The sequence below is a fragment of the Dichomitus squalens genome, assembly GCF_000275845.1.
Source record: "Dichomitus squalens LYAD-421 SS1 unplaced genomic scaffold DICSQscaffold_61, whole genome shotgun sequence".
NCBI lineage: Eukaryota > Fungi > Basidiomycota > Agaricomycetes > Polyporales > Polyporaceae > Dichomitus > Dichomitus squalens.
Genome location: NW_006766943.1, coordinates 177,063 through 191,435, shown reverse-complemented (window position 1 = coordinate 191,435; position 14,373 = coordinate 177,063). Strand labels below are relative to the sequence as shown.

The 14,373-nt window shown below is 58.1% G+C and overlaps 4 protein-coding genes across 4 annotated transcripts; 1 reads left to right on the top strand and 3 right to left on the bottom strand.

Moving 5' to 3' along the window:
• Positions 1–279: 279 nt before the first annotated feature.
• Positions 280–2,154, top strand: DICSQDRAFT_112243 (Mur ligase; the record flags this gene model as incomplete). The annotated part of the gene is made up of 2 exons (XM_007370123.1): positions 280–1,614; positions 1,663–2,154. The coding sequence occupies 2 exons, from the start codon at positions 280–282 to the stop codon at positions 1,849–1,851; spliced, it is 1,524 nt and encodes a 507-aa protein (XP_007370185.1). The 3' UTR covers positions 1,852–2,154.
• Positions 2,155–2,928: 774 nt separating this feature from the next.
• On the bottom strand, positions 2,929–5,864 carry DICSQDRAFT_140680 (uncharacterized protein). Its single transcript, XM_007370122.1, has 10 exons — positions 5,844–5,864; positions 5,740–5,794; positions 5,631–5,686; positions 5,302–5,359; positions 4,750–4,921; positions 4,044–4,199; positions 3,860–3,972; positions 3,659–3,807; positions 3,428–3,575; positions 2,929–3,299 (listed from the first exon to the last, which is right to left on the bottom strand). Exons 3-10 carry the CDS (start codon positions 5,680–5,682, stop codon positions 3,125–3,127), a joined length of 1,023 nt encoding a protein of 340 aa, XP_007370184.1. The 5' UTR covers positions 5,683–5,686; positions 5,740–5,794; positions 5,844–5,864; the 3' UTR covers positions 2,929–3,124.
• A 390-nt stretch (positions 5,865–6,254) lies between these two features.
• Positions 6,255–9,855, bottom strand: DICSQDRAFT_163586 (uncharacterized protein; the record flags this gene model as incomplete). The annotated part of the gene is made up of 12 exons (XM_007370121.1): positions 6,255–6,683; positions 6,749–6,791; positions 6,973–7,069; positions 7,155–7,194; positions 7,278–7,408; positions 7,479–7,875; positions 8,021–8,114; positions 8,211–8,380; positions 8,454–9,275; positions 9,341–9,482; positions 9,539–9,552; positions 9,755–9,855. 12 exons carry the CDS (start codon positions 9,853–9,855, stop codon positions 6,623–6,625), a joined length of 2,112 nt encoding a protein of 703 aa, XP_007370183.1. The 3' UTR covers positions 6,255–6,622.
• A 590-nt stretch (positions 9,856–10,445) lies between these two features.
• Positions 10,446–13,925, bottom strand: DICSQDRAFT_112234 (uncharacterized protein). Its single transcript, XM_007370120.1, has 2 exons — positions 13,815–13,925; positions 10,446–13,741 (listed from the first exon to the last, which is right to left on the bottom strand). The coding sequence occupies exon 2, from the start codon at positions 13,731–13,733 to the stop codon at positions 10,971–10,973; it is 2,763 nt and encodes a 920-aa protein (XP_007370182.1). The 5' UTR covers positions 13,734–13,741; positions 13,815–13,925; the 3' UTR covers positions 10,446–10,970.
• Between the last annotated feature and the right edge of the window lie 448 nt (positions 13,926–14,373).

Here is a 14,373-nt window from a genome sequence, read left to right as displayed (position 1 = left end):
AGTGGCAGTCTAGGGCTGCTTATATAGTGCCGGTGAATGTTACGGAGGTCACTGAGATTAAGCAGTTAATCCGCGGGAGATGAAATTCGAAGGAGGACAGCATGAACCTTATTGTCGCGATAGGCCACTAGACCCGCAGCCGAGAGCTCGAAGAAAGTTGCAACCAACCACCATCGCATCCCACGGCTTGCTCGCTGCACATGTTCTGGTGAGGTGCCAACGCAACCCAAGATGTAGCCTGCATAACTTACCATGATTGACTCAATGCTCGGAGTAGAGATGTCAATTGATCTCTCTCTCGACAGAATTCGCAATCTGCTGGACCATTTACCCATACCATACACACGACCTACTATTCACGTAGCCGGCACAAATGGGAAGGGGAGCGTATGCGCCTTGGTTGCCTCTATCCTCTCTGCTGCATCTCCACCGCTCGTCGTAGGACGATTCAATTCGCCTCATCTACTGTCCCCGCTCGACGGCATTTTCGTCCGAAACGAGCCTGTTGACAGGCATATCTTCATGGAAGCTCGCGAAGAGGTCCAGCGTAGAAACGAAGAGCACTGTTGTGGCGCGACCAGCTTCGAGATGTACACCTGCTATGCGTTGCTGATCTTCGAGCGCCTGAAGGTTGATGTCGTCGTTCTCGAGGTCGGCATGGGAGGTCGCTTGGACGCGACGAACGTCCTCCCGGATGAGAGCATCCTGATATCTGCACTCACCTCCGTAGACCTCGATCATCAAGCATTCCTCGGTGACACTGTCGAAGCCATCACACGCGAAAAGGCCGCGATCGCGAGGCGCGGGAAGCCCTTTGTTGTCGGGCCTCAAGCTCATCAGCAAGTCGAGGCTGTCGCACGTTCTATTATTCACTCCTCTGGAGGGGAGATAGCCGTCCCGTGCGCGGTCGTCGCTGTCGATTGGGATCCTGACCTCGATGGTGCCCCAGTACCTACTCAAACTGGGATCCGAGTCCCGCAATCTCAACCTGTCCATATCCACCGACCGTGTCATGCCGACCCTATCCGAGCTCTACTCCCCTTGCACGGCGAGCATCAATTGGGAAATTTAGGTACAGCAATGGGAATAATTTCAGCGCTGCAGACGCACCCCGCTTGCGAACGCCCTGGCCTGAACTTCGACCAACGCCTTACGCCGGACGCTATATCGCGTGGCATCCGCGCTACTCGCTGGCCTGGCCGTCTTTCTTATCACGCAATTTTGCTCTCACCCGCTTCTTTGGGTACCTCGGCCATAGCCACACATGAACATACAGACCCGGAGAGCTCGCAGATCCTAGTTCTAGCTGACGGAGCGCACAATCCTGCGTCGGCCGCGGCGCTTGCGGCGTACATCACATCGACACTAGGGAAGTCTGGGGGCGGGCCCGTCGCCCTCACTTACATCCTCGCGCTCTCGCATTCCCCACCAAAAACGCCCGAGCAGACGCTCAAGCCGTTACTCGCAATTCGCGAAGGCCTCCCACACAAACGTGAACTGCGCCTAGGGGTCGCGCTTCTTCCGTTCACCCCGCCGCTGGGCATGCCTTGGATCAAGTTTGTGCCACCCTCGGACATTCGTGCAGCCGTTGATTCGCTTGTCCCCCCTTCAAGCGTGGAGATACTAGAGTCTTCGAGCGACTTCGGTGGGCTAGATTATCAGGAAGCCCCTATCCCTGTGGAACCTCCCAGGACCGATCATGTTGAAGAAGCCCTTCGGTGGGCTGCGAGCCGAAGGCGCCATGGAGAAGACTCGCTCGTCGTTCTTGCGGGGAGCCTGTACCTTGTGGCCGACTTCTATAGGCTCCTTCAGGAACTGGGCCAGGCCGGGGATATATGGGGCTCAAGCTGAGGATGGGGGACGTCCGATACCGGACGAAGGTCCGAGAAGAGGAGGAGCGTTGAGCCGAGCCGAGCCAGCCGGGTAGGAAACGAGTAGAGGTGGAGGACGATACGGGAACCCGACGGTTTCCTGCTAACCATTGATTGACATCGCGACAACATGATTTGCGGAGAGGCGGCGGAGTGGTTTACGATTAGGGCTGCGGTGCAAGTGGAGAATTGGGAACTAGATCTCCGGCGAGTGAATACAAAGACTTCCATGGTTGTGTGTTCGTGTCCCTGTATCACTCTACGACTGATGAATAGAAGCGACCCTCTGGAGATGAGCTACACGGTGGACGACCCGAGATCGTAATACCTAGTGCGACACATGACAATGTCAGCATTCTGGACCACGCGCGTCCAGCATCTTGGCCTTCATCGCAAACTTTTCGCGGTCATCATGACATTCGGCAGACAGAACATGGGTCTGCGCTCGTGGAATCCAGAAGACATTTCGCCGAAACTTACCCCGTGTACTTCCCGGTAGCACCACGCTGTTGCTACACGAGCGTGACCGTGCTCATGCTCCGCTCACGATGTCATTGATTCCTTTATCTGATAATTTTGAGTGAGAGAGGTAGAGACCACGGGACCTCGATGATCGTGGCCGATCGGCAATGTGTACTCGTTTATCGTGGGTGAATGCTCGTTGGGGTAAGTCGGGACAGCCTCGGGACTTGCAATGAATGAATGAATGATGGACGTCGTCCTGTGCTGCCGCCTCAATAGAGTTTGCAATTGAAAGCTTGTTTCACCCTCACACACTAACCGCCTTTGGACGGTAAGTGGTTTCCGTGGGCTCTATATTCGATATAGCGTATTCCGTTGGGTGTGCTTGGTGAAGGGAGAGGAGGCTTGATTGTGTGGGGAAAAGGACGGTCTCATACCACCCTCCACATGACTTCTAGTCGAGGTGAGGTGGAGAGAGGGGACGTAAAATCGGGCCTAGAATCATTATGGCGCCGGATCCATGGTGTTGATAGCTCGGGAAGTTTCGTGAGTCGGGCTCGTAGCGTGGGCCCACGAGCACAGCACTGTGAACGAGCGGGAGGATAGTCGGATATACGCCGTTGTAATACACGCTACAGACAGGAAGCACTGGTGAATAGATACAAACCGTCAAGATATACACTTGAGCATTGCGTTGCAAGCCACCCGTCACCTCCACTTCACCTCACCTTCTACTCGAAGCCTTTCCATCGCCGAAGTGAAGCTCAACTGCCTCGGATCGGATATGGGTATCATGGCATCGACATTCTGACGACAGTGCCGCCGCCCAGGTTCCCATCAAAGGTGAAGAAGTTCGCGATGGGCGGCTCTCGCGCAGCCAGGGCCTTGAGAATGTCCTGTGCGAGGAGGCCGCCGACTACAGCGCATACTGGGGATATCTCATGCGCAGCTGTCGTGGAGAGGGTCCTGCGCGTGTCGAAGAACCATGAACAACAGATGACACCGCCCCGGTGACCGGCGAACAGGTGAGGGAGAGTTAGGAAACGGCAGCAATGATGAGATTGAGTGCAGCGGTGACGGCGTAGCGTACTCACTCGACAAGCTCCTTCGGAATGCTGGACAAGACTTGTTTGTGGACATCTGCCTCGGCGATAAGCTTATTTGCTATCGCCTCCAGCTCCGATGCAGCCGCCGGGTCGTCGGGCAATGCGCCAGCGTGGGTAGCTTGAAACTCCCAGATGGCTGTTCACCCACAGTCCGCCACAGACCGACAGCATACGTGAGACATTTATGACGATGACATCAGAGACTAGTTTGGCACACACCTAGCACAGCGAGTGGTATCGCGGGATTGAGCTCTTTTGTCTGACGTCGCGTCATCCCTGTCCAACGGTGCTGGAGTGCGGTCCGTAGAGATACGTAAACGGCAGTATTCTTCACATTCTTCGCCACATCCTTCTGTGATGAACGGTCGCTGCGGGAGAGTGTGAGAGGCAGCCCGCGTGTTGACCACAGAGGATACATACGGCGCGATGTAGTCATGCTGCAGCAAATCACAGAAGATGTAGCCTAGTAAGCCGTATGTTCCTCCAGAGTAGAAAGGCTTGTGCATTTTCCGGCATGCGTCGTTAAGGCGTACCTGAGACGTGCGAGAAGGATAGCAGTGGTAATGAGGCCTGGATACGGGAAAATCATGAGAGGTGTACGTACAAGGGTGGTCCGATCGACATCGGTGACGCAGACCATGTCGACGCTTGCGATGAGAGTATCCACGGCATCGTTCTTGAGAAGAGAAGAGTCTGATGATGTTTCCACTGTAACAAGGGGGTTCAAACTTTCAATTCTTGCTTTAGCGGCGTCTACTCTCTGTGAGCGACGAGAATAATCAGTACGATATCAGACACATCATTCGAGGGGTAAGGTAGGACTGGACTGGAGACCGCAGCATTACGAGTAGCTTACTCGGTAGGTTTTGCGACTCGGGGTACAGCGCCTGCCGCTATATTTGTTCGAGCCAAGGAGAATATTAGTAGCATCGCGGACCGGGGCCCTACAAGTCCACACGCTATGCAATGTCCGGACCACAAATATGGCGAACGTGGGAGCAGAGCATTTTTCAAAGCGCCAGGAACACACCATTCAAGACAAGCTTTGAGTCCGTGGTTCCCCTATGAGGTAGTCTTCCCACATAGCAGCCGGCACGCCTGCTACGATTAGGAGATAATGGGCCACGGCGCTGTAATGCTCTGAGTAGGAGGCAAGTCACGATGCCGCTCAAGTTCACGCCGCTGAGAGTCCGAGGCGGGCTCCGTCTTGAGCACAAGGAAAGGCAGAGTACCCATGCGTCGGATAGCACTCATGTCCTCACGTCTATGTGCATGCGTCTACAAGTCGGGCCGGGGCACTGCCATCTTACCTTTTTGCCAATGTCTTCGTCTCGGTAGAAGAAGCCGGCGCCTAGGTCTTCCTCGGCCACGTCGTCAGAATCGACTACGATGAGCTTGCCAATGCCTGCGAGCACTATATTTTTGATGGCTTCTGTGGCCACGCCCTTCAATTGGACGACCAAAATGGTAGCATTGCGCATCCTATAGGGTTGAGAGCGGAGGTCAGTCCCATGATCCTGGCATGAGCGCAGCGAAGCTGCTAAGGAGCGCGAACGTGCTCTAAGCATAGCACAAGGATGCCCATAGATCGCGAAGACAGAACCCGTCGACGCCCAGAAAGCGCGCGAAGCGCCATACAGACCCCATGCGGGATCTGCTGATGAGTGAGCTCGGCCTGTCGTACGTGTCGATGACAAGCACACCGCTCCAATAGGATCATGTCTGCATAGGCAGCAGCCTGCGCGCCATTCCCAGCGGAAATAATTGCATGTCGCCTGTTTCCCGAAGCCTGCGAAGAGCCGCGCCGCCTGACATCTACAGGAAAACGAACGGGAAACACATGAGCGACCAAGGATGCGTACCTTTGCTGGGCCTCCAGGCCCCAGAGCCGGATCTGTCGATCGTATACAGCCGCTTCATCTGCACAGAACGAAACGAGACAAATGAAGTCAGTGCTCGGTCAATCCGCACACTTGCTCGTACACGCAAAGGATCCACGATGTCAGGATGCAGAATCACGCGGCCGTCGTCGGGCAAAACGGACTGATACCAATCATGGTTGCGGGACAATAGGTGCCTGAGGGGAGCAGACGGGCCTTGTAGTCAGACAGGGCCCTCCTCTGCACGCCATTCGTCCTCGGCTAGATTCAAGGATACACCTGCATTAGTAACAGAACAAAACAAGACCCACCTTCAGTAATTGAGAGTGGGACACTCTTTGTTCCTGGATCGAGCGTAGTCATAGTACTGCAACCGGACTTAGCGACGAAGATTTATGCAATTGTAGTGTAACGACTAGCCTGGGATATGAACGTGGAAGAGCGTGCTTGATGGCTCGGTGAGCACGGGGTACTACTGCGCTGTCGTCAGGGATCGCCTAGAGAACAAGGACAGCAAGACGAACGAGGTATCTGAGAGGGTGCCAATGCCAGAAGGCGTGGTCGCGGGGCGAAGAACGTGACCTTGGAAGAAGTTGGATGGATGCCCATTTTGGGACGTGCCTGCCTAATCTCGGCCGTTGCCGCCCGCAGGCCCTAACCATGTGCCGCGCGGATCGCGAAGACGGCCAAAGGTGGCGTTCTTGCAAACCGTGCTTCAAGGCGGTACCAACGTTCCGAGCCGCGCGCCTCGCACGGTCCACGACGATCGGGCTAGGCCGTCCCAAGGGTGTCTGAGAGGGACCACCGGGGAGGTACGACGCCAACGGACAGGAGCCGTGTGATGCATCAGTAAAAGCGCATGGTGTATCCGAGCGGCACGGGAACCCACGGCTCGGGCTCATTCATTGTGCGGCTCGCACGCAAGACAAGGGATGGAATGGAGCCAAGACCAATGCATGATTGGCGAGTATGAATAGATATGATACAACAACGCACGATGACCTTCGAGCGAGTACAACAGCACTAGAGAATACACCGATGGTAAGATAGCATAGCAGAGCTCCAATTCAGACTGTCCGGGAGCGACCTCCGCAGAGTAAGCGTGGCCGTCCCGCTCCCTGGTGCCACAACGTCGTTCCGAGCGTCCTACGACGCCCGGGGGTCGTCCGATACATCCTATACCTATACCAAACAAGAAGGAAGGAACCACAAGGAATGCGACGATCATCGTCTGCGCAGGCTTAAACGGCCAAGAAGGGCGAAGGGGAAATGGCAGAACGGCACATGGGCCGGCACTGGAGCCTCAGTTGCCCATCAGCGGCATGCCGGGATCGTTTGACGTTCCGTCCCGGTCGTCGTCCAATCTGGCGATGGCGAAAATCAGCTTCTCGAGCACTCGAGCCCAGGGGTCGCACTAGAAGGAACTTACAGATAGTTGCGTTCGATCTCCGACAAGATAGACAGGAAGTCCCCTGCGCAGAAGGGCAAGAATCGCATGTTAGCCAAGCCGCGTCGGGGGCAGTACTCAGGGCAGAGCCAGCAGTCGGGGGAGAGAAGGAGAAGACGTGTGAAGAGAAGAGAGAAGAGAGGAGCAAGCGGGAAACGGAGAGCGGGGAGATAAAAGTGAGATGAACAGAAGGAGAGGAAGCTCACAAAGGTATCCATGTGCGCGTGCCGCAGAAGCGGGCGCAGTCTCCGCCTTCCGCACCGCGTCCAGCAAAGTGGAGGCAACGAATCGGACCTTGTGCACCTATTGAATTCAACCATCAAGAAAACGCTGGTCAGCACAAACCGGCCTCCACAGAACCAGAAGCGCGGGGATCGTCTCCACTCACCAGAGAGGGCCCGTTCGTGGCGATGGATTGTATCGGGATGCTACACGGGGACGAACGTGATGAGAACGTAAGTAAATGATCATGGTTCTATAGAGTGGATCGATGGCGCCCGCGCCAACGCACCTGTGGAGGATGTTCAGTAGATCACTCGCCACCGCTTCGCGATCCTCTGCCACTCTGTGTTCATCAACGCTCCCTTGAAGTGAGGTGATCAACTCGTCCCGGTACTGTTCGATCACGAAGCGGACCAATTGCTAATGAAATGATCATCTTAGCGTCGGAGCCGCGGAGACGAGAGGGAGCCGAGGAGACGATCGGACGCACCTGCGTCACGTACAGGTTGGCCTGCATGACCAGGAAAGGGTTCAGGGCGTTCGCCCGCGACGCATTCGGGTTGTCGAAGAAGTCCTTGACCTCCGTGAACGCAGCCTGGCGGAAGCCCGCGCCTCCGTACTCCGCCGGGAGGTGCGACTGTGAGTGCGCGTGCTTGAGACGAAGCGGCTCTGGCGTGTGTGCGAGCGCAGAGACAATGCGGGAGTGGAGTGCCTGCACTTCCTCCAGGCGTGCCGTGAGGAACTGCCCTTGGGGCGGAGAACGCTTGTCGACCCGAATCCGAACGAGGATCTCGCCCAGAAGGGCGAAGATGCGTGAGATGTAGTTGAGCCCGGACACAATAGCCGTCTTCCCGTGTGGTTGCGGGAGGTATGCACTCGGCGTGATGCTGGGGCGGTGCGAGGAGGAACGAGCAATAGACAGGAGACCGATCCGAGAGACGCACAGAGAGGCAGAGGCAACAACGCACGATGGGCACGCGGGTACGGGATGGTTAATCCTCGGACGCGCGTCGGAGGGTCGTGACCACTTACTATTCGTCGTCGAGCTCTCGTGGAAAATTACACGTGGTGTCCTCGTCTCGGAGGCAGATCGGGCGGCCCAAGAGGATGGACATGGATTTATCCGCTGCACAAATCAAAGACGCACACAGAGTCAGCATCGATCAGGATCGGCTGTCCCGGCCGGCCATTAAACACCGCCCGTAGATTCATAAATGCTTACCCCCAAATAGCAACCAAAACGTCCTTCGACGAACTTCGCACTCGATAAGATCGAGCCCTTCGTACGACGATTCCTCGTGCATTCGAAGGGTCACAGCGATGTGTGCTGCTTCGCCAAAGGCCGCGTGCTGCGTTGCGTCGTGGCCTTCGCAGAAATGATACACGCAGTCACTGAATGTATACACGACCGTGAGCACAAGAGAACGCGTGCAAGTGAAACACCTCCCCGAGAAGAAACACTCACAAGTACCGGATGACGACGTGCATTGAGGTTGGAGGGTCGTAGGACGCGACCGAGATGTGCCGACTGGCCTCATGGCAAGTCTGCGCGAGCTTCCGGACCGCATGCCGCTCCATAGGGAGGTAGGACCTCGGGACCTGCACGAGAGTGGACGCTACCGTGGACATGACGAGCGCGAAGAAGAGCGGGTCTCGCTCCTCTCGCCGCGCGTGCACGTCCGCCATAAACGACGGCTTGTGCACGCACGGCGTTAGTGGGTATACAAAGTCGAAGAAGAGTGCAATGATGAGGAGCATAGTATCGCGCGGCGCAACGTCTTCCAGCCGGTGCGGGCGGTAATAGTACGAGAGCGGGGGAATTGCTGAGGGTGGAAGCACGGACAGCGCTTGGTGCTGCTTGTACGACCAGTTGTGGAGCGGGTACGTGCTGAATTGGTCGGAGGGCGACCCAAACGGCTGCGAATCGTCCTGCCGCTGCGGCGAGCGCGCGGACAGACCATTGGACATACCGTGCTCAGGCAGACGCGAATTGCCGAATGAGGACGGAACGGACATCGACAGCGGTGGGAACTGGGAGTGGAAGCCATCCGCCGCGATGGGGTAGCGCGAAGGCGGGAGCGCTGACACGGACGGCACACCGTTAAGCCCGTTGAGAGGAGGCTCCAGGAATGCGGGAACCGGGGCGGAGGGTGAAAGCGCAGCCTGAGTAGGGCTCGTCGCGCTCTGGGACGTCGAGGATGGGGACTGAGGGTGCTCGGACCCACTGTGATTTTCTTGCTGCGCGGCGGCCGCTGCCGCTGCCGCCTCTTGGAGTCTGCGAAGGTAACTACGGAACGCGTCGGACTCGTCGGCGACTTGGCCTGGCGATAACTCTCGAACGCGACGACTCACAGGTTGGGAGGCCCTCTCTTCTTGGGCTGGTAGTCATAGGTGCAGGGAATACCGAGGGTGATGCAATGCTTGCAGGATCCCTTGGGATCGTCTGGGTTGTCGCGCGCACACCTTACCTTGCGCGCACGACAGGCATCGCAGCCTAGAGAAAAGGTCAACGGGCGAAGACGTGGTGTGGTATGAGCGGGAAGGACGGACTCTGGGATTGCCGCCTGAAGAGAGGATGTTGGTCAGCGTGCGGAGCTCGGAAGGGAGAGGAAATGACACAACATGGCTCAGGTAGCCGGGCGCGGAGAAGAAGGGAGAGGGTGGAGAGGAGTGCGGGGTAGAACAGAGGCAGAGGGTGGAATGCGGGGGAGGGACAGGGGGCGGGCTGAAGGGGAGCGGGGAAACGTCGGGGAAAGTGTGACTGACTTTCTCTTGATCTTGCTGTTTTCGGACGCGTCCTTGGGACTGGGGTCGTCAGAAGGGGGTGTGGGCGAGTTTGGTTCTTTTTTTGTACGCGCGGAGGGCATGGTCGAGGGAAGTGGGAGCGGGAAGGGGAAGGGGCTGGGCGTGAGCGTGGGGGCGGAGGGGGCAAGCGCTGGGAGACGCGGGGGCGGGGGCGGGGGCGGCAGGGGTGGCAGGAGCGGTGCCGGGGGCGGGGTATTTACAAGTCTCCAGCTGGAGAGGCGAGGCAAGGACACTCGGGCCTTTGATTTTGAGCGAGCTCGTTTTGTTTGTTCGCGTGTTGTTTGCAGCGGACCCTCGCCTGCGCTTGCTTCTCAGCAGCCCAGCACAAATCCGTCAATGGACACGGCCAAGGGACACGGCGCATGGCCCTGCCCTCGCCCCGTCCATCTGCCATCGAAAGCCGGCATCTTTCCCAATCAGTCCTTCGAAATCTGCCCTTCTCGCCCGACAAATCCCTCAGCACATACTTTACACCCTCTGTCACGCGTCCACCAGACCCTCCGCCGGCTCATCTCCGGCCAAACCCACCTCCCCGCTCCCCCGGCCCCCCGCACCCTTTCCAGGCGATCGCTATCTCAATCAGAGTTATCGTCGCATGCCCATCGAAGCCCCCTTCCGTCCCCGCTCCCCTTCCCCGTCCAACAAACAGTGCGTGATGCATGTCTCTCCATGGGATTATTCGCCCTGCAATTACGACAGCCATGCTGTTCAATACGCTACTCTAAGTACCGCCCCCATCATCCCTCCCCAGCCGACCACACGGCGCACATCCGTCAAGCCCTACATCCGTCGTCATACCCGTCCGTCAGCGACAGTGTCCGCCCGCGAGACCAGCATCGCCCGTTTGAAGTCATAAGGCCTACCAGCCTGCCTTCCCACGTGAACGACCTCCAGTATACATAGCGACCACCCATCATCAGCCGGACACTGCGCCGGGCGCCTGCCACAGGCCAATTGCAAGCTCCAGAAGCGCATCTGCGTTGGGACACGAGCGATGCGCGGACGCACCGGATGCAGTCCCCGCATGATCGCGGCGCCTTCGCCTCTTCGCCCTCGACCTCAGCAGGGAGACCCCAACGCATCCAACAGCGCTTCTCGTCCGTGCCTTCCATCGGAACCGTTCGACTGAGATCACCCGGCTTCGGGGCCTTTAGACTACACACTCGCGAGTTCTGCGCTACTGAGCGCTGAGGGGCCCTGCGTCGTCAATCTCCGGGGCTCCTGCCCCGAGACGCTGCTTGACGTGCAACGGGAGTTCGGAAGGATACCCCAGCTCCGAGAGCATCGCCCGCGCCCGTTTCTCGTCCAGCCACCCTGACGAGTAGTGCTCTCGGATCTGGTAGACGATACGCCTCCGGAGGGCTGCTTGAGCGGGGTCCGTATACTGCACCTTGCCTCGGAGGAGCTGCTTCCAAAAGCTGAACGCCATGACGGGGTCCTCCGCGCGGAGCGCGGCGATGACACAGTCGCGACCCATGTTGACAGTAGGGAGGATCCCCACGTCGAACATGTTGTCGACGATGCCCCGCGCGTTGTCCAGCTGCGCGCCAGGCGTGGTAAGCGAGTCGAACTGCGATGAGACCGTCGCGTGCAGGAGAGAGCCCATCGTCTTGAACGAAAAGTTCTTGAGCCCGTTCGCACGCGCGAAGCGCAAGACCTCTCCGACCAATGGTGCGTCCCCGTGGTAGACCGCCCAATGGATGACCGTCCCGTACGTGGCCGCGTCCGGCTTGAAGCCAGAGGCAAGCATCCTCCGGATGCGAGCGAACCCCGCGGCAGGGTCTGCCTTCGCGACGACTGAGAGCGCGACGTTGACGTCGTACATGTCCAGCTTGATGCCCCGCTTCTTCATCGCGGAGAAGACCTCGAACGCCATCTGGTCACGCCCGAGCATGAACGCCCCGCGCGCAAGCGCGTTGAGCCCATAATGGTCCAAAGCCTCCAGCGGCGGCTTACACGCGACATACGCGTCGAAGACGCGTTCGGCGAATCGTCGGAGGTCCCCCGCACGCTCGAGCAGCTCCGAGCGCGTCAGTGCGGCGAACCCGAGTGGTCGGCGGCCACTTCCGTCCTCCCCCGTAGGGGCGGCGAGGTCATCCGCGTCGGATGACAGCCCGGAGACCAGCTCAGCATCCTCGTCCGCGATCCCGTGCGGGGGTGGGGATGCAGCTGGATGTGGAGCATCAGATGCGGGGTGATCTTCTTCGACTCGGTCGTCCGGCCGTGTCTCGCTGGAAGATGCCTGTACGTCTTCGTCCTGATCATCCACACGTCGGGCAGCCTCATCCAGCTGGTTTATCCGGGGAGCCACCGTGGGCTCACTGGGCCACCGCTGGCGAACAGTCCGCATCACGATTGCCTCAGCCTTGAGGAAAGCGCTGACGAGACGAAGCATCACGGCTCGACGTCCAACCACGTATAGCATGTCGGGTCCGGTCGAATAACGTTCCCAGAGAGCGCGTGCGTACGACGTAAAACCAAAGACAGCAATGTTGCTGATGAAGTCACCGCGAACCGTGGGAGGCAGGGGAATGTCTTCTTCCACGATTTGCTGGGCGAGTAGGCGTGCCAAGTGAACGTTACGACTGTTCTGCAGGAGGTAACGCATGAAGTAAAGGAGGGCCTGACCGCGCGGAGGGGGGTAGGGGTACGTCTCTATCTTGCGCGCCGCGCGATACACGGATTCCACGACCTCAGGCATCTTCGCGCGAAATGCCGCGTCGTAGAATTCCTGGACAACGGCGGTCGAAGCCTGGAATTTCTCTGCACGTTGGAATAGAAGGATGAGCGCATGAGCAGCTGGCTTGAGGTCCTGTTCACGAGGGTCGCCTAGGGCGGCAGCGACCCAGTCCTGAAGAAGCTGAGCGAGGGCGGGCGACAGCGACTCGCGAGCAGAAACCTCAGGCATGAGAAGCTCAGCTGCACGTGATACCCACCCGTGCGAGAGACATGTGCGGACCAGAACAGAGAGGACGATATAGATGTAGTCCTTTTCGGACAAATTTGTCGCGTTGATGGCGTCGTTGCCGACATGGGAGCCTGCGACAAGCTTCGCCAGAAGGTTAGACGCTCCAGTCTGCTCCCTACTCTGTGCAAGGGACAGGATGCCACGGTAAATTGCCCAGAGGACGCGCGGTACGCGAGTTCCTGTACTCGATTCCTCCCAGAGGCCAGGCTTGTCTGTGGAGGGCGCAGGTTTCTCAGGTAACGCGCGGAGGAGCCACGGCGCTAGCAAGCCGAAGAGCTCTCCGTCAATGGTTTGGTCTGGTGGATATGCTGCCACGGCACGAGCAATGAAGATGCGAGATTCAGTAGGAACAAACCGTAGACCGTCGTGCGCCTCTAATGTCCGTAAGAGCTGGAGAATTTGCGTCTTCGTTATGGCCTGCGCGATCGCCAGCTTCCTCAGCACGAGGGTGATGACGAAACGACCCTTCAGGACGTTCTGGCGTTCGCAGACGTGGATGGCATCCTCCACGAGGTCGGAGAATATATCTGGACCGGCCCAACGGCCCCTCAGCGCGTCGTTTACTACGAGACCAAAGCGTTTCGCGGTCAGCTGCTGGAACCCTGGGATGCCAAACTTCCGAAGACGTATATAGTTGCATATGGGTCTGTGGCTGAACTCCTCGTCGGACATACGAGGTAACCGCGACGAGCGTCTCGTGTGCAAGTTGCGAGATGAGCTGTCTTCATGGTCCTGTATCTCGGGAAGGTGACCGGCCGTTCTCGAGCTATGTGATGGAGCGTTGGTATCGGCAGTATTCGTACGACCTGGAGGTGCGCCGTCGATGACTGGTCTTGAGCTGGCGCAGTGGGCATGGCGAGGGGAGGTCGGTTCGGGGATAGCAGCAACTGCGGGAGCATGGCGTTTCGTGAGGAGGCTTGCGAAGTGGCGCTGTGCAGGTGCTCGCAGGAGTTGGTGGCGACAAAGGAACATATAGTCAACTAATTGCAGCGGGACCGGGACCGAGGACCAGCTAATGAGCATTCCGCGCGCCCTGTGATGAATGCCACGCACCTCATGCCGCTAGTCTACTCCGCAACTTGTCAGCCTCTAGAGGGAGTATCAGGAGCACGACGTGGCGAGGCGGTGAGCCAGCGGGCCTGTAAGTTTTCAAACGGGAGCAAGAGACACGACCTGCACGCCGTCTTCCCAAGCGCCAACGTCAGCAAAGCCTCCGTGACAGATATGTCACAGCCGCCTTGTCACACTCACGCCACCCTCCGAGCCATCCCCGACCCGTCAGTTGACCCCGCCGAGGTTGCAGATCGCGTTGATGGCGTCCACTGTCGATATCCAAGACGCCCTCTACTTTAGATTGCCTCAACTACTCACGCACGTATGTTCTTTCGAATCTAGAAGGTGGTAATGAATAAGAGGACTGTCTTCGGCCGTATACTTTGCCAAGAAATACCCTAGTAATTGTCAAAGATGATCTCCACCTCCCCTGGCTCACGTCGCACGGCGTTATCTTACATCGGCCATCAGGGGTCGAGGCCTACATAACCGGCTAATAACATGGACGCTCTACATTACTACCTGCTAGCGACTAACCTCCCCCTTGCGGACGCTCGGC

Excerpts from the sequence above, each read along its gene's own strand:
- DICSQDRAFT_140680 (XM_007370122.1), bottom strand. The coding sequence starts at position 5,682 with ATGACTACGCTCGATCCAGGAACAAAGAGTGTCCCACTCTCAATTACT. Across the intron at positions 3,808-3,859 it reads CAGCATGACTACATCGCGCC|CGACCGTTCATCACAGAAGG; the intron begins GTATGTATCCTC and ends ACTCTCCCGCAG. Across the intron at positions 3,300-3,427 it reads ATTCCGAAGGAGCTTGTCGA|GACCCTCTCCACGACAGCTG; the intron begins GTGAGTACGCTA and ends CGACACGCGCAG.
- DICSQDRAFT_112234 (XM_007370120.1), bottom strand. The coding sequence starts at position 13,733 with ATGTTCCTTTGTCGCCACCAACTCCTGCGAGCACCTGCACAGCGCCAC.